Below are 21812 nucleotides of genomic sequence, written 5' to 3' on the forward strand. Positions count from 1 at the left end.
CTCAGCATCAGAAGGAAGGACATTCTGATACATGCTAAACGTGCATGAACTTTGAGGACATTATACAAAGTGAAATGAGCCAGTCACCTAAAGACAAATGTTGTATGATTCTACTTTGATGACCTGGAGTCGTCAAACTCAGAGACACAAAAAGTTGAATGGTGGGGGCCAGGGGCTGGAGAGGGGGAATGAGGAATGAGTGGCTAATGGAGACAGAGTTTCTGTTTTGCCAGATGAAAAGAGTTCTGGAGATGGATGGAGGTGATGGTGCACAACGTTGTGAATGCACTTAATGCCACTGACCTGTACCCTTACAAATGAATAAAATGGTAAATTTTATGTATATTTTACCACAATTTACAAAAAAACCCTCACTTTTCTTGCCCAGAAGCAAGAGAGGTACTGGTTTATAACTTCTGGTACAGAGGGGGGAGATAGAAAAATATAACTAATTATCCTAACACAAAGGAAAGAATACAAAAGGAACACATGGAAAATGCAAAGGAAAACCAACAAGTGCCTTCTTCTGCTGGGGTCAGAATAACCTATGGATGGAAGACGACATTTAACTCAGGCCAATGGTCATGCACTGTGGCTTCTTCTATTTTCATCACGGAGACTGAGGCAACCTGTGAACACGTCCAAGGAGCTGGTTTTCTAACAGGAGCCCTCTTGGTTATGTGGGTATTTCCACTTAAACAACCACGCTTCTTGGCCCTCTCTTCTCACCTTATCTGGCTGTCTGGATCCGTGGCATTAAAAGTTCCCAACAGGGTCCCAGGCCTGGCGCCCTCCTCTTTACTGACAATGAAGCTCTGGGGTGAAAGGCTGGTGGGTCGTTGGCATCTGTCACCTGCACACTCACAGTGGCGCTTGCTGCTGCCTTCCTTGGCGGCTGAAGCTTTCCTCTCTCGCAGAAGAAGAGCCTCTCCTCATTCTCCACGACAATGACAAGGCTTTGCGCTGGGCGAGTCTCATAATCCAAAGGCTGGAACCCCAGAGCGAGGATTTCATCAGCACCTGCTGCTCCTCTGGCCAGAGGAAGCCCAGCGCCGAGTCGTCATTGCGAACTCAGAGCTTGTGGCTTTTACGCTTCATTTATTATTTACATTGTCTTTGATAATGATCAAAAGACAGTCTTCAGCTCATTTTCAAATCATTTATGGAGTTCTTTTCTCTTTTATTTTTTCCCTCCTCCTCTGCTGGTTGAAAAGAGCCACCATCCTTCAGAGGGTAATGAAAAATGCAACAAAAACCATAGCCTAATGAAACATTAATGATACAACCACGCAGCAAAAAAAATCAGGGGAACTTAGAGAAATATAGATAGTAACGATCATAGTTGCTCAGGGCACAAAGTGGTCAGTTGACTTAAAATGATTGAAAGGCTGGGAATATTTTGAAAATTGAACCCCAGGCATCTGGTGCAGCGTCTACAGAGCCTTGCTATTCATAGCACGGTCCGCAGGCCATCAGCATCCCCTGGGAGCTGGTCAAATGGGCAGGCAAATCTCAGGCCCTGCACCAGACCTGCTGACTGCTGACTCAGGTCTGCCTTGTCCCCAGGTGACTCACCTGCACGGCACTGCACTAGAGGCCCTGGTCACTCTAGGTCTGGTTGTGAGCAATGAAGACTAGAGGCCCTGGGGTCAGACTGCCCCAGTGGGATCCTCCACTCTGCCACTCAAGCTGTGTGGCTTTGTGTAAAGGACCTCACCTCTCTGGGCTTTGGTTTCCTAATCAGTAAGTGAGATGGTAATATTAATACTTTCTTCCAGGCCAGCTTCTCCATTAGGCACAGTGCCAGGGGCTCTCCATACTCTTAGGGGCCACACAGATGCACTCCCATTTGTTTTAAACTTTAAAAGTCTTAAACATTGAAAATTCAGACTAAAAGAAAGAACTTTTGGTGTTGAAGAAAATGTTTTCATTTTTTTAATCACATCTGAAAAAGAATAATCATTTTAAGGCCTACGTAAATCTATTACATTTTGCCTACAACAACAAAAACTTAAATGGTGAAGTATTTAGTCATATCAAAATAAGTTTTATTACTGATATTATTTTGGTAGGAGGAGTCCTCAGCCCACACACAGAAGTGGCACTGAGACCCTGCCTTCCTGGCCTGGTGACACACAGTACGTAACGGGCTCAGCATCCAGCATCCACGGGCGTTAGCTCCCTAGTTCATTATGAGTGGTCCTACAGAAGAGGCCTCAGCGTCTGCCACCACCTGGTTGGTGTGCCACCGGTATGGTGTTACCTTGATGACATTTAATATCCCTTCATTGGTCTCAGGGTCAGTTGAAATGTCAAAATGTCCCTCTTCATTGCCATGCAATGTGTTGAATTTTGCTCTCCAAGCTGATGTAAATGGAGAATCTCGATCTCGAACCAGGAGACGCAACACGCCCTTGCTGACTCGGCCTTCAGGAATCTGAATCTTATACTGAAAGAAGCAATCATCATGTCCATGTCATGGAAACAAAAACACAATTGAAAAGGAAAGCAGAGAGGAAGGAGGGAGAGAAGCAGAGAGAGAGCGAGAGAGAGAAGGAGAAAGAAAATGTTGCTCCTTATCACAACACCCTGGATATTCCTCATGCTGCTAAACCTGCCCTAAGGGATTTGCAACTCCTCTGTTACAGCAGAAGGTACATCCGTTGGAATATCTGCCCCCTCCTACCTGTGACTCACTAAATAATTTTTAAAGTACTCTTAAATCCAACTCAATGCCCTATTTTTTTCTAAGAATTTAAAAAATAATAATACGCAATTCTAGTTTATGCTCTCTAAAAATCCTAGCTCTTTCCCCTAAAATAGGACACTGTGGTTATTCAGATTAAGGTGATCATTTTTCTAACACATGTAGATCTTCAAAATAGCTTGTTATTCAATATTTTCGGAGACAATGTTTCTAGATAAGCACTTCAAAATAACAGGGTATATTTTTTTCCAGCCATATTTTTGAAAGCATTGCTTTTTACCAAGGCAGGAAAAGATTTCAAAACGAAGTTCAAGCATAATATTATTTTGTAGTTATTATATACTTCTGGTGAGGTGCTTTGGTTTGCAAACATTTCACTTTGGTTTATACAGGTTTTTTTCTAATTAAATGACACCTTTTAAAAATAATCGTTGCATCATTTATTCAACAACAGCTTCTATGTGCCACATTCCATTTCAGATGCTGTGAACAAGACAGGCAAAAATTCCGTCCTTGATGGAGCTGAGAGCTGAGTGTGTGTGTGTGTGTGTGTGTGTGTGTGTGTGTGTGTGTAGGGGGATTTATAAAATAAATAAAACTAATTGATTAAGTAGAACACTTTTAAGCAGAAGAAAGCACAAAGGGGCTAGAGTGTGTCCCAGGAAAGAAGTGGGAGGGTTTTAACTCAGTAGTCAAGAAAGGGCTCACTGACAGAGTCAGGAGAAAGGAAGTATGGTGGATATTTACTTTTTAAAAAATACATATGGAATAGTAAAAAATAAAATATTGGAAATAGATCTTGAGTGATTCTTATTTTATCTCTTAGCCGTCTCACATGCCTTAGGTGGAGCATCCATCCCAAACCATCTTACACAGTGGTTTTCAATGCTTTCTTAAAGGCTGGGAGTCTTGCAGCCTGGGAAATCCCATGTGGACCCTGACATACAACATTTTTAAATGGTCACTGCAGTTACTTCTGTACTTGGATAAGGTAATGTGTGGAAGGCGAGGCCAAAGCCTACCTGCTCACCTTCCCTCTAGAATCCTGAACATGGTGTGAAAACCTCAGGTGCAGACTTCTCACCCAAGGGTGATTCTTCTCCCTGAGGGACATTTGGCAATGTCTGGTGACACTTTTAGTTGTCACAGCTGAGGGGCGCTACTGACATCTACTGGGCGGAGGCCAGGGATGCTGGTGAATATCCCACAGCACACAGAGTAGCCCCCACTCCAAATAATCATCTGGCCCAATGTCAGTTAGGCTGAGCATAGGAACTCCTGACTCCAAGTAAACAGGAATTCCCTGTCTTCTCCTAGACCTCAGTCTTCCCATCTGTAAAACAGAAATCATGTCATAGTTTCAATAATCAAAAATGAAAAAAATGCACGTGAAAGTTCTTAGCATAGTTTCTGGCATACAGCAGTCAAAAATGTAAGCTCATGTGACCATTATGAAGTGCTTCTATGTCAATATGATTTGGCTTCTTGATTCTAGCTTAAGTCACTTTGGAGAACTGCACATATCTTGGGTGACTCCCCGATATAGTTTGGAGATTTGTCCCAGCCCAAATCTCATGTTGAAATGTGATCCCCAGTGTTGGAGGTGGGGCCTGGTGGGAAGTGTTTGGATCATGGGGCAGATCCCTCATAAATAGCTCTGGCCATCCCCTTGGTGATAAGGAAGCTCTGGCCCGGAGTTCACATGAGATCTGGTCATTTAAAAGTGTGCGGCCCCTCTTACCTCTCTTGTTCCTCATTCTCCCCCACCCACCCCTCCGTGTCTTGCATGCTCTTGCTGTCACCAAGTGACATGCCTGCTCCCCCTTGTCCTTCCATCATGATCATAGGCTTCCTGAGGCCTCCCTAGAAGCTGAGCTGGTGCCAGCCTCAGGCTTCCTGTAAAGCCTGCAGAACCATGAGCCAATTAAACCTCTTTTCTTTATAAATTACCCAGTCTCAGGTATTTCTTCATAGCAATATGATAACAGCCTAACACCCTCCCCAAGAAAAACTGAGCCTAGGATCCCGGGACTACTTGTTTTGGGGCTTAGCTGTCGGGGTGGCCCAGGTAGCTCACGTTCTCCTGCGTAAATGCAGGCCTGTGGTTGTTGCCTTCTTGCACATCCATGTGAACGGTGGCCGTGGATGACAGTGACGGTTCTCCACAGTCCCTGGCTCTGATTAGCAGTGTAAACTGAGGAGCAGTCTATGTGGGGAGGAAAAGGAAAGTTAAGCCCCTCAAATACAGGAAAGGAAAATATTAATAAAGAAATATTCTGTTGAGGAATTTCAATAGCAAATCTAGCCGCAGAGGGTTCTCCACTACAAATGTAGAAGCTAAGCCTGGGGTTCAAGATGGGCCACACATTTCATTTTAAAAAAATAATAAAATCCACATAATCTCATAATCTAAGCACCCGGAGAGTCGTATTTCTCCACTAATGTGATCAACCCGGAAACCAGTTTCATTCAGTAATGGTGTTTGAGAAACGAGGAAGTAAAGGACTTGAGAATTTGGAGTGTTTTCTTCATCCAAATCGACTGCTAACATCTGAAAAATAGGTTGCCCTAGAAAGAATTTTTAAAAATTGTTACTATTGGATAAAGGTAGCCTATCAAACCAGTAAGAGGATGAATTATTTGCTAAATGCCATTGGGGCATATACCAAAATGTGGGAAATGTTTAAATATAAAATAAACTATGGACATACTAGAAAAGATAAAGATGAATATTTAATTAGTTATAAGATCAAGAACTTTCTAATCATGACTGCCAATGCAGAAGACTTACAGGACAAAATTGGTGGATCAGATTACATTTTTAATTTCTGGCAAAAAACTGTGGACAACATTTAAAAGAAAATGATAAAGCAGGAAAATATATTTGAAACCTACATGGCAGGCAGATATTCTTAATATAGACTGCAGAGGTTAAAATCAAGAAAAATGACAAACACGCTAACGGAAAAATGAAGAAAAGAAAGGAAAAAGCAACTGATAGAACATGGAAATGGCCAAGAAACGTAGCAAAATGTTCAAGCACATAGTTATCAAAGACCAACAACACGCCAGGCACCTTCATGGATTGTGGGCAGGTAAGCAAATGAGGACCCTTACATTGTATGTGCAGTGCGAACCAGCAAGTCTATGCTTCTGAATTCATGCTAAGTAAATAATGCTTGATTGGGACACAGATTTAGCTTAAATTTCATCATTGAAATATATTTTATAAAAATAACAGAAAGTGGCAAAAAACATAAATGTTCAACAATAGGAGATCGGCCAAATACTTTAAAGCACATCCATAAAATATTACACACCAGGGTATTTTAGAAAAATATCAGGTTACAAACAGTAAAATTGCACCTTTAGAGAGGAAATTTATAAATATGCACATGTGAAAAAGCACACCAAACATGTGTATTTACTATATACGCATATACAATGCGTACTATGATAAAGATGAAAAAATGTATATATATACAAATACACATTTGTAATTATACATAAAAATGTGTGAATGCATACACATATATAATTTTAACATACAGCATGTGTATACGCACACACAGAAAATGCAAAGAAAAATGCTGAAAGAATACAAACTAAAACACTAATGGTTGTTATCTCTCATGGGTAACATTAAAGATGCTTTCTTTTTCAGTCTTCTCATTTCTTGGAATTTTTTGGAGAGATGATTATACAAAAAAATGGTTTTTGTTATTAAAATAAATCCACATTCTAGTAAGAGTAGGTTGGGTTTAAGAATGCACAGTATCTGTAACTCGGAGGCTATAGATGTGATCGTGTTGCCATTTTATAGACAAAAAATGTGCAGAGATATGCAGAAGCTCATCACCCAGCTCTTTCTCCCTCACTGCATGTGGCTCTATTTTTAGAATGGCGTTTACATATCAACCCTTCCCACTGATGTAATTCCCACATCATTTTATTGCCGATACAAAACGAGGCTTACAGACCTCAAAGCATTTCACTCAGATCCAAGGCCTGCGACCTTTGAGATGTGAACAGTAAAAACTCTCCCTGAAGATGACTAGGATCAAGCTCCTCATCAATATTAATGAAAAGGAACAGAGCAGAGACAGAAGGAAGCCCGGAAGCCCCCCGGCCGCACACACCTGCAGACTGGTTTTCTTGCACAGTGATGTTGAATTCCTTCTCTGGAAACTGGGGTGCATGATCATTCACACCACTGACCCTAATGTTGAAAATCAAGGATTTATCCAGTTTTTCCTGTTGAGCGCTCCACAACATCAAAATAAACCTAGGAAGCAGAGAGCTGTAAAAATCCTGCAGAACCATTTACTTGATGACACTCTAATAAAATAACTGTTATCCTAATTATGTGTTTACATCTGTCTCCTCCTCTAGACTGAGAGTTCCGAAGGGCAGGAATCAGACTGCCCTCATTTACCAAGTACACCAGAGAGCAAGCACAGTACAGGCACAGACTAGGTGTTCAGCAAATGTGTAGAACAAGCCAATGCTCTGGCTTGGAAAAAAATGATCAGTTATTATTAGGTTCAAATCTCAGTCTCTCCACTGGGTAAACACATGCAGGTTGCTAGTGAGCCTCCGTTTCTACAACCTATCAGTATTGTCATAAGAAATAAATATATTAATTGAATATTACTGAAACATCACAGAGAGCAGACAGTTAAAGATTTTTGGGAAAGTGAACATTTACAGTAACTAGCACAGCTACTGACATGCTATGTTTTTAAATGGCCACTGCAGTTACTTCTGTACTTAGATAAGAAAAGTCAGTCCATGTCAAATATGCATGTGTGAAGTCTTTCACTTCAAATGGTCTCAAATCAATTGTTTAAGCTTCTGCCTTAAGAAATTTTAAAAAGACATCATAATAAACCCAAACAAACAGAAAGTGATAGTAAAGGTAAGTGCATATATCAATAAAATGGAAAACAACAAAACAATAGAGAAAGTCATGTAACCAAAAGCAATTCTTTGAAATGATCAATAAAATGAATAAACCTCTAGGGGGACTGATGAAGGAAAATAAGGAAGTGGAGAGAATTATCAATAACAAGAATGAAAGAAAGGATATCACTAGAGATTCTACATATATTAGAAGAAGAATAAGGAATAGTACGACCAAGTTTATGCCAATGAATTCAGCAACTTAAATGAAATGGATCAAATTCTTAATAAAGAAAAACTACCAAAACTTTATCAAGAAGAAACAGAAAACCTGCATAGTCCTATATATTTTTTTAAAGTGAAATTTATAGTTTAAAATCTTTCAAGAAATAAAAACAAAAAACTCCAGGCCCAGATGACTTCAATGATAAATTCTAGCAAAATATGAAAGAAGAAAGAGCAATTTAACAGTCTCTTCCAAAAAATATAAAAGGTAGAAAAACTTCTCAACTGACTATATGAGACTAACATTACCATAATACCAAGTCAAATTTTTGTAAATTACAGGGAAAACTACAGCACAATATCGCTCATGAATCTAGAGTTAAAAGTTCTCAACAAAATACTAACAAATAGTACCCAGAAATATATTAAAAGGATAGCACATTATGACCAAATGAGGTTTACCCTGAGAATTTTAGGCTGATTCAACTTTCGAAAATCAATTTCAGCAATGTCACAAGATACAATCTATAAAAATCAGCTATATTTCTATAAATCAGCAATGAATAATTAGAAATAAAAATTTTTAAACAGCCCCATTTATAAATCTAAAATATGTATAGGATCTATTTAGTGAAAACGTTAAAACACTGATGAAAGAAATCAAAGAAGACCTCACTGAATGAAAAGATATATTGTGTTTACAGACTGAAAGACTCAGTCTTGCCGAGATGACAGTTCTTTCCAAATTGACCTATAAAGTCAGCACGATCCCAATCAAAAGACTAGCAGAATATTTTAGAGATATCAACAAGCTGATCTGAAAATTACATGGAAAGGCAAAGAAATGTGAATACCCAAAATCATTTTGAAAAAGAAACACAAAGTTAGAGGACTCACACTATATAATTTCAAGATTTAATATAAAAATACAGTAATCCAGAGAGTATAGTATTGATGAAAAGATAAATATATACATCACTGAAACAGAATAGATAGTTTAGAAATAGGCCCACACAAGTATGGTTGATTGATTTTTGAGAATAGTACAAAGTCTAGCCTTTTCAACACATGATTCTGAAACAATTAGATGTTCACAAGCAAAAAAAAAAAAAAAGAACCTGGGTCTATATCTCACACTTTAGACAAAAATTAATTCAAAATGGATCACAGACCTACATGTAAAACATAAAACTATAAAACTTTTAGTAAAAAAAGGAGAAAATCTTGATGACAATGTGTTAGATAACAACACCAAAAACATGATCCAGAAGAGAAAATATTGATGAATTGGATTTTATCAAAATGTAATAACTTTTGCTCCGTAAGAAGTGTTGTTAAAAGAATGAAAAGACAACAGTATGAATGAGAAGACAAAAATGAAAAGACAATTGCCTGAGAGAAAATAGTTGCATTTCATATGCTGACAAAGGATTTGTATTCAAAACTCAATAAGAAAACAAACAATATATGGCCGGGCGTGGTGGCTCATGCCTGTAATCCCAGCACTTTGGGAGGCCGAGTCGGGTGGATCACCTGAGGTCAGGAGTTTAAGACCAGCCCGGCCAACATGTCAAAACCCACTCTCTACTAAAAAAATTACAAAAATTAGCCAGGCATGGTGGCAGGCACCTGTAATCCCAGCTACTCGGGAGGCCGAGGCATGAGAATTGCTTGAACCCAGAAGGTGGAGGTTGCAGTGAACTGAGACTGCGCCATTGCACTCCAGCCTGGGAGACAAGAAAGAAAGTCCATCTAAAAAAAAAAAAAAAAAAAAGACAACAAACAATACAATTTAAAAATGGGCAAAAGGTTTGAACAGACAGGTCTCTAAAAAAAGAGATACAGATGATAAATAAGTCATCATTTGTCACAGGGAAATCCACATTAAAACTGCAATGAGATATCACTACACACCTTTTAGAACAGCTAAACTGAAAAAAACCTGACAATACCAAGTGCAGCCAAAGACGCAGAGCAATCAGAATTCTTATACATTTCTAATGAGAATGAAAAATTGTTCAGTTATTCTGAGAAATCGTTTGGGAATTGCTTATCAAGTTAAACATACACTTACGTGATCCAACTAAGCCACTCCTAGGTATCTGCCTACAATAAATGAAAACTGACGTTCACATAAAAACCATATGTGGGCCAGATACGGTGGCTCACACCTGTAATCCCAGCACTTTGGGAGGCTGAGGCAGGTGGATCACCTGAGGTCAGGAGTTCAAGACCAGCCTGGCCCACATGGTGAAACGCTGTCTCTACTAAAAATATAAAAATTAGCCAGGTGTGGTGGTGGGTGCCTGTAATCCCAGCTGCTTGGGAGACTAAGGCAGAAGAATTGCTTGAATCCAGGAGGCTGAGGTTGCAGTAAGCTGAGATTGCACCATTGCACTCCAGCCTGGGCGACAACAGTGAAACTCTATCTTAAAAAAAAAAAAAATGCATAGCAGCTTTATCATCACCACAATTGAAAAGAATCCAAGCACGCTTTAGTTTTATAAAGTGCGAAGCAAGATACTACTCATCAATGAAACAGAACAAACTCGGCCAGGCACGGTGGCTCACACCTGTAATCCCAGCACTTTGGGAGGCCTAGGTGGGCAGATCACGAGGCCAGGAGATCGAGGCCATTCTGACCAACATGGTGAAACCCCGTCTCTACTAAAACACAAAAAATTAGCCTTGTGTGGTGGCGGGTGCCTGTAGTCCCAGCTACTTGGGAGGCTGAGGCAGGAGAATTGCTTGAACCTGGGAGGTGGAGGTTGCAGTGAGCCAGGATCGCACCACTGCATTCCATCCTGGCAACAGAACAAGACTCCATCTCAGAAAAAAAAAAAAAAAAAAGAAGAAGAAGAAGAAACTCTTGATGCACACAACAACATGGATGAATATAAGATTCATTATGTGAGGTGAAAAAAATCTAGACTTAAAACGCCATGTATTGTGTGACTCCATTTCTATGATGTTCTAAACAAGGTAAATGTATTGGGAGGGAGAAGAAATGAGTGGTTTCCAGGGGTTAAGGGTTGAAGGAGGGTTTGTCAAAACTCTTAGAGCTATACATCAAGAGATACAAATCTTACCGTACATAAGTTTTCTAAATACATTTTTAAAAGTAAAATACACATAAATTTGGAAGGAATAAAGGCAGTTAAGGGTTCTCAGGTCATTATATTGTCAAAGAAGTTATTTAAAACTTTATATCAAATCTAATAAGTGAAAAATGAATGTTGTAATTTCTCTGTAATTATTTTCTCCTGTGGAATTAGACCAAAGGGAAAAGTTGTGGGTGGGGTGAGATTTTTCATATATTGTATAAAATTTTGTAAGAAGCCCTATTAATTTTATAAAAAGTAAATATAAGATCGGGCGTGGTGGCTCACACCTGTAATCCCAGCACCTTGGGAGGCCGAGGTGGGGGTCCACCTGAGGTCAGGAGTTCAAGACCAGCCTGGCCAACGTGGTGAAACCCCATCTTTACAAAAAGGCAAAAATTAGCCAGGCATGATGGTGGGTACCTGTAATCCCACTACTCAGGAGGCTGAGGTGGGAGAATCACTTGAACCTGGGAGGCAGAGGTTGCAGTGAGCCGAGATCACGCCATTGCACTCCAGCCTGGGTGACAGAGCAAGACTTCATCTCAAAAAAAAAAAAAAAAAAAAAAGTAAGTATAAATAATAGGAACTCTCATTTATTGCTGGTGAGAATGCAAAATGATGCAGCCACTTTGGGAGACAGTTTGGCAGTTTCTTACAAAGCTAAATTTACTCTTGCTACACAACGCAGCTATCACCCTCCCAAATGTGTTGAATACGTATATGCACCCAACAACCTGCACACACATGTTTACAGCAGCTTTATTCATGATTGTCAAACTCTGGAAGCTACCAAGATGTTTCTCAGTAGGTGAATAGGTAAATAAGCTGTGTCCATCCACACAATAGAGCATTATACAATGAAAAAAAGGCCTGGAGGAACTTTAAATGGATATTGCCAAGTGAAAGCAGCCAGTCTGAAAGGGCTACATAGTGTATGATTCCAACTATATAACCTTCTGGAAAAGGCAAAAGTGGGGAGACAGTAAAAAGACCAGTGGTTGCCAGGGGTTCTGGGGGTAGGGAGGGGTGAATGGGCAGAGCCCAGAGAGTTTTTAGAGCAGTGAAACTATTCTATATGACACTGTCATGGTGGACACATTTGTCGAAACCCGTGAAATGTAAGATGCCAAGAATGAAGCCTAATGTAAACTATGGGTTTTGGCTAATAGTCATGTAAAATACTGGCTCAAGAACTATAGCAAATGTAGCACATATATTATAGCAAATGCACACACTACTGCTAAATGTTCATAATGGGGGAACCTGAAGGGAGGGGGTGGGGGGAGGGGAGGATGGGAACTGTGCTTTCTGCTCTGTGCTTCTGTCAATCTAAAACTGCTCTAAAACATAAAGTCCATTAATTTGAAAAATATGATGTCCCTACTTACAAAATAAATATATACATCTTAATAAAATATAATAAATATGAACTATAATAAAATACATACATGTGTATTTTAAATAAATATACATATTTTTAAAAGCAAGTCGAATCAGACTTGCTCCTGAATTTCTCATTGCTCTAGTATAAATGGTGCTTTTGTTTGCTGAAGGCTGAAAAGGCTGTGGGCAAAGGCAGGAGTTCAGAGTCGCAGAAAAGGGAGCGGGAAAGGGCATGGATCCTGGCACGAGGGTGGTCCAGGCAGAGGCCTGTTCTGCAGTGAGACCACTGGATTCTCAAGGACCAACTGGTCACCAGGTACAGTACCCTGCTTGGGGTAAAAAGGTTCATTGCAGAAGCATGGCTGCCAGCTTCGGCCAGGCCCAGGGCAGACTCACCAGCACCAGCCCTTCCTGTAGATGGCCTCCTTTCATCCCCGCGGAAGCCCTGGAGGAAGGCACCCTTGCTGTCCAGCTCTGCACCATGGAGAGACTAAGTGACTATTTCACCTTCAGCTTGGAAGTAGAGTAGCCCAGATTCAAGTCCAGTCAGGGATCAAGACTGCACCTTCCACCGATTCTTCCTCACTTCACTCTATGGCTACTCAGTGCCCAGAGTCGGTGGCCCTCCCAGGGGGCCTCTAAGGGCCTTGAAAGCTCTAGGCAACACTTCTCCATCCCCTTCCTCGGGAGCCTAAATGTCTTTACCTCTGTATTGTTTCACATGACTGCTTGAGCCCCCTTTCCCTGCAGACTTACGGCTCTCTGCTCAGCTTCCATCACCGTGGTCCCACCAGGTATCCCAGAACAGCAGCCCCCACGTCTACCGCAGGTCAGCGCTCCTCCTCCCCCACAGTAGGACTGAGGGAGGCTTCAGGGCTTCTACCACTGAGCTAGTCCGCTTCAGGGACTCCAGCATACATTTTTAAATTTTTGTGCAAATAAATCGGCTTTCTCCCACACCATCTCTACATTCTCCTCCATAATTTATGACTGTGCTGGCAACTCTTGGCTCCTTAATCACCCTGCCTTCTGGCTGTAAAACTGTGCCAACTGTACTCCTTCCATTTTAAAAAAAGAACCACTTGTGCGTTTTATGTTTATAATTTTTTATTTCACTTATTATCCTAAAGCTACGTATGAGACCTTTAGTTCCATAAGATGCCTGAGAAACATGAGTGCTGTTTATTCTTTGGCAAGATGCTAAGAATTTCTAGGGATTCGGGTTACAATGGAGAAAAGAAATGTCATGGACATTTTCTGCACTTGGAAAGTGTTTCCCGCCTTTTGTTACAGCCTCAAGATTTATACCTTTGGATAAACAAACCATGGTGCATTAACTTGATGCATCACCATGTGGCTATTTGAAATTACAGGCACAAGATCTATGGCCTTACACGCAAATGAGCACATAGGAACACCTTCGGGACCAAATGCACAACACAAAATCGCTAATGCGCAGGTTAGATTGTGTGGTGAAAAAAATTAACAAATATTTATTTTGAGAAATATAAAAAGATGGGTTTTGGGGTAGCTTTGTATTCTACAAAAATGAGCATATTTTGATATAAATAGATGAGGTCCATACACAGAAAAAAATTAAAACTTTTTCTGTTGCTGTCCTCTGTCTTAAATCTTACAGTAATTCTTGTAACTGCTTTCTTATAGACACATGGAGTTAATAAATGTTAGCCTCCCCCACACCACCCCCGAACATAATTTTGCTTTTGGCTGGTTTTAGAGACGCCATCAGGATGCTCAAGAGTAAAGAAGTGCTACTAGAATGTCTTTTTGCCACTACATCAGGCTTACTTGATTTTTAATAATGTACTATCTTGATGGACTGCCAAAGCCAACAATAAATGTTCTCTTACAGGAGCGGACGGTTAAGCTAGGATGCTCAGTTTGTGTAGTGTTTAGGACATGTCCTAATTTATAGGACATGGCTTATGCCACCTTTCCTGGTGGTAATCCTTCTCATTGGACCATTTCATACGTTCCTAAATAGTGTGTAAGCCCCTGGCTGTTCGTTTCCTGTGGCTGTTGTAGCAAAATACCACAGACCCCATGGCTTCCACTAGAAACTTATTCTCTCACAGTTCTGGAGGCTAGAGCTGAAATGGAGGAGTCAGCAGCGTTGGTTCTTCTGGAGGCTCTGAGGGAAAGACTATTCCCTGCCTCTCCTGGCTTCAAGTGGTTGCTAGCAAACCTCGATGTTCCTTGGCATCACTCTAATCTCTGCCTCCACCTTCACCCGGCATTCTCCTCTGTGTCTGTCTCTGTGTCAAAGATTCTCTCTTCTTCTAAAAATACTGGTCACTGGGTTATGGCCCACCCTAATCCAGTATGACCTCATTTTAACTTGATTACGCCTACAAAGACCCTATATCCAAATAAGGTCACAGGGGTAGGAACCATGAGTTAGGACTTGAACATGTCTTTTTGGGAGACACAATTTAACTCACAACACCCAGCAAAGCCGAGGCTACATTTTACTGTGCTTGTTCACTCATTTACTCCTTCATCTAACATGATTAAGGGAGAACCTATTATGTGAGGACCCCTGATCTTGACCCTGGGGCAATGGCAGACTTTCCCCAAAGTCAAGAATAAGGCAGAGTCTCTCCCCTCTTAGAATGTAAGTTTTAAGAGGGGAGATCAGCATGCTAATGGAGGAGATCAACTATCAACAGAGAATTAAACACGATGTTCACATTTCAGGTGATGAGTGGTGTTGAGAAGAAAATAAAACAGGGTAATGAGATGGAGAGTGATGGGCAAGATTGGGGCATGTCTCAGAATCTCCACCCTGTATCTTTCCTTGTGGAAGTTTGTAGTTAAATGAGAGGGCCACGGATCAAATAAGTACATAAATCAATATTAAAAGACAACTGCGATCAACGTTTGGGGGATCAGAACGTGGATTTGGCCTAGGCAGGGAGCTCCATGCATAGGGCCCTGAAAACCTGACATAACAGAACTAATGGGGATGCTATGTGTCTCCCCCCACCCCACGCTGTCACTTTTTGCTCTAAATGGCGCCTAGGATCTATCTGTGATGCGCCAAGCATTTCCAACTCAACTTCGAGTTTCAGGAAATGCTGTTAGATATTTGGCTTTAGCATTATCAGCTTTTAGACACGAAGTCCCATATTAGACATTATGAATGCCAACCCTTAATACATCATTTAAAATGTTAAAAGCATCGTTCACAAAAATGTTCTCCTATTCTGTGGGTTGTCTGTTTACTTGATAGTTTCTTTTGCATCTGAAAAAGATCTAATATCTAGCATCTATAAGGAACCTAAACAAAATTACAAGAAAAAAACCCATTAAAAAGTGGACAAAAGACATAAACACTTTTCAAAAGAAGATATACTTGTGGCCAGTAAGCATATGAAAAAAAGCTCAACATCACTGATTGTTAGAGAAATGAAAATTAAAACCACAATGAGATACCATCTCACACCAGTCAGAATGGCTGTTATTAAAAAGTCAAAAAACAACAGATGCTGGTGAGGTTGCAGAAAAAAAGGGAGCATGTATATACTGTTGGTGGGAGTGTAAATTACTTCAACCATTGTGGAAGACAGTGTGGTGATTCCTCAAAGAGCTAAAAACAGAAATATTATTCAACCCAGCAATCCCATTACTGGGTATATACCCAAAGGAATTTAAATCATTCTACCATAAAGACATGCATGGGTATGTTCATTGCAGCAGGATTCACAGTAGCAAAGACATGAAATCAACCTAAATGCCTATCAATGGTAGAATGGATAATGAAAATATGGTACATATACACCATGGAATACTATGCAGCCATAAAAAAGAATGAGATTATGTCCTTTGCAGGAACATGGATGGAGCTGGAGGCCATTATCCTTAGCAAACTAACACAGGAACAAAAAACCAATACTGCATGTTCTCACTTATAAATAGGAGCTAAATGATGAGAACACATGGACACACAGAAGGAAACAGACACTGGAGTCTCTCAGAGGGTGAAGGGTGGGAAGAGGGAGAGGATCAGGAAAACTAGTGGGTACTAGGCTTAATGCCTGAATGATGAAATAATCTGTACACCAAACCCTCATTTTACAAGTTTACCTATGTAACAAACCTGTACATGAACTTAAAATGAAAGTTAAAAAAATAATAATAATAAAAGGAAAGGAAAAAATAAAATATTGAAAGCAAACAAGCAACAACAACAAGTGGGCACTGAATGTTTGGTTCCATCCTTCACAGACCATGACCATCACTAGGTCCTCCCTACTCGATGTGTGGAAGCCCGAGGAACAGCAGCATGGGCATCACCTGGAGCTTGCTAGACATGCAGGCTTTCAGGCTTCACCCTGACCACTACAACAGAATCTGCTTTTTTACCAAGATCCCTAGGTGATCTGTTTGCTCATTAAAGATTGAGAGGTGCTATCTCAGGGTCTCCTTATGACTACTCTTCTTTTTAACAGGCACTGTTAAAAGTCCTTCTTTTTAACAGACACTGTGAATTCTGCACAGAAGGGAGGCATGCATTCATATGGATAAGGAAGACCTAGAGAGTCATCTTTGCATGTTCACTGGAGTTTTAGAAGAATTTTCACCTATTTAAAAATTAGAGATTCAGAGCCTATTAGTGAGTTAAGGGTATATCTTTTATTGTATATATAAGTATTTTGAGATCACTGGAGAAAAGCTTCATATATAACTTTTCTTGAATGTTAATCAACGTCTTTCCACTCTGAAAGAGTTAATGAACAAATGTACAGCCAAGCATGCCTGAGAACCAAGCCCAGTTCCCAGCAGCTCCATTCCACTGAAGTCAAAATAGAACAACGTTTGACTACCTAAGGACTTCCTACGATGTTAGACGAGCAATGTGATACATGGTTTAGGGCTTTTTTCTTTGTAATTTCCTTTCCTAGTTTAGAACCTGAATTTCAACTTCATAGTAAACCACAGTGTTGCAGTGATGAAATCGTAAAGAACACCTGCACTCACAATACGACATTGTCAACAGGTATGCAATTGCTCATGCATCAGTCATTGGGTAACCCATTGGGTCTGTTATGGCTTGTCTCCATATTTCAGAAGTCACTCATCAAAAAATAAATTAGCCCATTTTATAAACATTCTATGACCCTATCCCCAAATGCTTTCAGATATCCCGATCATGCTAGGACACTGGTCATTAGAATAAAGACCTATAGCAGCTCACATCGATTGCAGAAATCATTACAAAGCCAAAGTCCACAACTCTAAAAGAAGATTACAACAGTCTCAGGCATACTCGTAAAGCTTGTCACAAGGCATAATTTCTCAATCTCCTGGAACCTGGCACATAGTCAGCTTAAATAATGCTTACCAAATACAACAGTCTTGCAAGAGCTTTTAAATCCGAGCTTAGAATATATCAAATTTTAGATACCGTGAAAGACGGTGTCATTTCTCGATCAACAGGGCGGTGAACATATATCTTTCCATTCTCATGGTCTTCTAGAGAAAACAAACCAATCTCTGGATATTCATCCACACCAGGTCCACTGATTAGATACATTAGTGACATGTTATGAGACATATTATTGAACAGCTGGAAGGAGGAAAAATGGAAAGAAGAAAAAAGGAGGAAGAGAATAAGCCACTGTGATAATCAAGTATCAAGGCTAAGAATCAATGGCATCTTTAAGAAATTATACCCAGCAATGGCACATCTGCCAAAGAAATAAACAGATGGGCTGAGATGCAGGAACAATGATGTTAAACTAACTGTTAGCTGCAGTTTGGTCTGTAACAGTGAAAATTTGGAAATAGCATACATGTTCATCAACATGAAAAAAATATAATGATACTTCCTTCACATAGCATGGGGTACTCTATAACCTTTAAAGATGTATTTACATTGCCAAGGAAAGACAAGCAGGACACATCGCTAAACAAGAAAGGCAAGCAGAACAACACACCAAGTGTGATCTCATTTCTTTGATGCAGATTCACATCAGAAAATCTGTAGAGAAATATCTTGAACCACACATACCAATTTATTAATATCAATTATCCCTTGAAGGAAAGAGAAGTAGTGATAACACAACTAACATTTAGAAAGAGCTTAGAATGAGTGGGCCTACAATATGCCTTGCTTGCCTTAACCTATTTAATCTTTAAAACATCTCTGAAATGTAGGCAGTATCATTGACCACGTTGTACAGATGAGGACACGTTAAAAATCTCTAACTTACCCAGTAAGGACGTGGTGCAGTAGGAATGTGAACCCACTCACTCCCCCTGACTCTTAGGCATATACACTTTTAACCACTGAGACTTGAAAACTTTCTGTACTCTTTATGTTTGTTTTTAACAGTAGGCATGCACTATTTCTTTTTTCTAAGAATCATAGAATGTCACAGCTATAGCAGAGCTTAATCAGTACTTAATTCAAAGGCCCATTGGTACTAGGAAGGTAGTGGAAATAAGCAACATGAGCCTGGAGTAAAGATTCTACTATTCCAATACCATGTGACTTCTTCAAGGCAGTGCTCGCCCTCAGCATGCGGGAGGCAATAGGGAGTGGTGGAAACTGGTATTCTGAGTAACTCAAGCCCCACCTAATTGTTGTCATGTGGGTTCTTTGTGGACAGAACTTTCCATTTTTAAAAAGTCTCTAGAAGGGCAAAATTTTTAAGACAATCTCCCTATTTATTTATTTATTTTTGAGACGGAGTCTCGCTGTCGCCCAGGCTGGAGTGCAGTGGTGCGATCTTGGCTCACTGCAAGCTCCGCCTCCCGGGTTCATGCCATTCTCCTGCCTCAGCCTCCCGAGTAGCTGGGACGATAGGCACCTGCCACCATGCCTGGCTAATTTTTTGTATTTTTAGTAGAGACAGGATTTCACCATGCTGGCCAGGATGGGCTCGATCTCCTGATCTCGTGATCTGCCCGCCTCAGCCTCCCAAAGTGCTGGGATTACAGGCATGAGCCACCGTGCCTGGCCGACAATCTCCCTGTTTTTAAATAATATTAAAAAAAAAAAAAAAAGCCTCTGCATGGGCCAAATAAAGCAGACCTGTCAGTTGGAATTAACCACCCTGTTGCTGTATGAGATTCTCATCAGACACTCACATGGAGAAGTGACTCTCTCAAAGTCACATACCCAGGTAGAGTTACAGTGAGTTCTAGAACCCAGGCATCCTGAACCCCAGGCCAGTGCTCTTTCTGCTCTACTTCACTCCCTGGCCTCACTACCACATAACCTTTCAAGACTTAATCTTCCTGGCAAAAGGGGCGTGCTTACTCAGAGGGCATGAGGGGGTCATTCCTTAAGAGTAGGCACCTTACCTCACCAATGAGTTTGGGAAAGGGTCCCGGGTCTTCCTCCTCCAGCTCCAAGGTGGTGATCACCCATCTTCTCTTGGATTGCCGTAGAGGCTCGTAGCTCTTTGCCTGGAACTTATAGTGACAATGGTGACAATGAGGATGGCAGTGATGCTCACAGCCAGGATTTATCACACCCTTACTTCATGTAAAGGCCCTGTGCTGACACTTGGCCTGCATTCTCTCATCCCCACAACAGCCACCTAAGCTTGGAAAATCCAAGTGCCTGTCTTCTTAGTAGCTGTAGAGTCATCTCTAACCATGGGGCAGATGCCGTCCAATGATTTGACATGGTTCTTGAGATAATTTTAGGAGTCATCCAGACATAGCATTAAAGACGACTGTCTGCTATGTGCCAGTGGCTGTCCTATAGTAGACATGCAAACAGTTGTTGAGAGTTTTCCCACTTCCATTTATCGCTCAATCTTCCTGAAATTATTGATGATTAGGTGCTGATAGACTTTTAATGCATCTCTGTCTATGAATATCCCTTTTAACAAACGTGCAGACATGTACACAAAGAGAAAGAGAGTGACTTAGACTCAGATCTTGGGCTCAGATATTTGTCAGGTAAGAGAATATATGAAATTTAAAGCATTGTTTTGTTTGCATTATATATTTTCACAGTTACCGTCTATTATAAGTGAAGCTGGTTTCTAGCCACATTAATTTTACCAACAAAAAGTTCTTTTTTTAAAAAATTACTTAATGATAAAGTGAATTGACCAAGAGAACAATACCAAGTAAATAATCACAACGTGGCATGAGGATATGGCAAAACCTCACAGTGGTAGGTGCATGACTGCTGCAATGGAAAATATTAACTTCAATATATTTTAATTCCATAAAGAATAAAATGATGTGGACAAACCTCCAAGCTTATGGTGTATAGTTGAATTTTGATGTTCGCAGGCTGCTCATATTCTGATTAGACATAAAAGCATCATCTGCAACTCTCTGGCAGTCCCTCAAGATTCTAAAAGGCCACATGAATTTACCATTTTATTTTCTGCAAACCAAACATTGGCAGGGCACTAAAGAACTCCAAGCTGCAATTCTGTCTCTAAGTCAAGTGTAGAGACTGATTTTATATATTAAGAAACTGACTTCCAAACCTCACCTTTGTTTGCTTAGTAAGATCATCTGTTTCCTGTTGGACACTGTCAACGATACTGACCTTAAAAATAAAAATAATGTTAGTTAGTAGAGAATATACTTATCAGAATCACATGGAAACCGCCTGGAGTTGCATAAATCTAGAATTAGAAATGACAAAAACAGAACTTCTGTACTTAGTTTTGGTAAATAGAATTTCTTATCCTCTACATCTTAATTCATGATTGCCACTTATCTTCTCTAACTATAGGAGAAATAATGAAAAGAATTCTGATTTATTATTACCAATGGTGGGGAGACGTTTAAAATCATAAAATACTACTGTTAGTTAACAAAGCAGGAAGTAGAACTCGTTTATTCAGGATGAGCACAGATGTATTTATATGTACACATGTAAAATAACACCAAATATTAATTGGCAATGAGGTTTAAGTGGGCTTTTCTTTTTTTTTTTGTCCCTTGTTTCTAAGACATTATTTACAATAATTAATAAAATAATAGACATGGCACTTTACATTTACATAATGACTTAGAGTGATAATACTTATTTATAATTTATATCTCAACAATCCTTTCTCTTCCTCCAAAAAATACATGTACAAGACTGTTGAAATAGAAAGAGATAAGTTGGCCAGGCATGGTGGCTCACGCCTGTAATCCCAGCACTTTGGGAGGCCAAGGCGGGTGGATCACCTGAGGTCAGGAGTTCGAGGCCAATCTGACCAATACGATGAAACCCCCTCTCTACTAAAAATACAAAAATTAGCTGGCCATGGTGGCACGCGTCTGTAATCCCAGTTACTCGGGAGGCTGAGACAGGAGAATCGCTTGAACCTGGGAGGCAGAGGTTGCAGTGAGATTTGATTACACCACTGCACTCCAGCCTGGGTGACAGAGAAAGACTCCATCTGAGAAGAAAGAAAGAAGGAATGAAGGAAGGAAGGAAGGAAGGAAGGAAGGAAGGAAGGAAGGAAGGAAGAAAGAAAGAAAGAAAGAAAGAAAGAAAG

At 40.2% G+C, this 21812-nt stretch overlaps 1 protein-coding gene across 1 annotated transcript in view; it reads right to left on the reverse strand.

Moving 5' to 3' along the window:
- The window catches only part of LOC116463378 (cadherin-like protein 26), a 66018-nt gene that overhangs the window by 22303 nt on the left and 21903 nt on the right, over positions 1-21812 (reverse strand). The window contains 10 exon segments of the mRNA XM_032146462.2: positions 730-817; positions 820-988; positions 2264-2449; positions 4785-4915; positions 5111-5275; positions 6847-6956; positions 6958-6992; positions 17750-17911; positions 19654-19764; positions 20810-20866. Of these exon segments, the coding sequence (XP_032002353.1) occupies positions 730-817; positions 820-988; positions 2264-2449; positions 4785-4915; positions 5111-5275; positions 6847-6956; positions 6958-6992; positions 17750-17911; positions 19654-19764; positions 20810-20866 (1214 nt within the window).

The sequence above is a fragment of the Hylobates moloch genome, unplaced genomic scaffold (genome assembly GCF_009828535.3).
Source record: "Hylobates moloch isolate HMO894 unplaced genomic scaffold, HMol_V3 SCAFFOLD_34, whole genome shotgun sequence".
NCBI lineage: Eukaryota > Metazoa > Chordata > Mammalia > Primates > Hylobatidae > Hylobates > Hylobates moloch.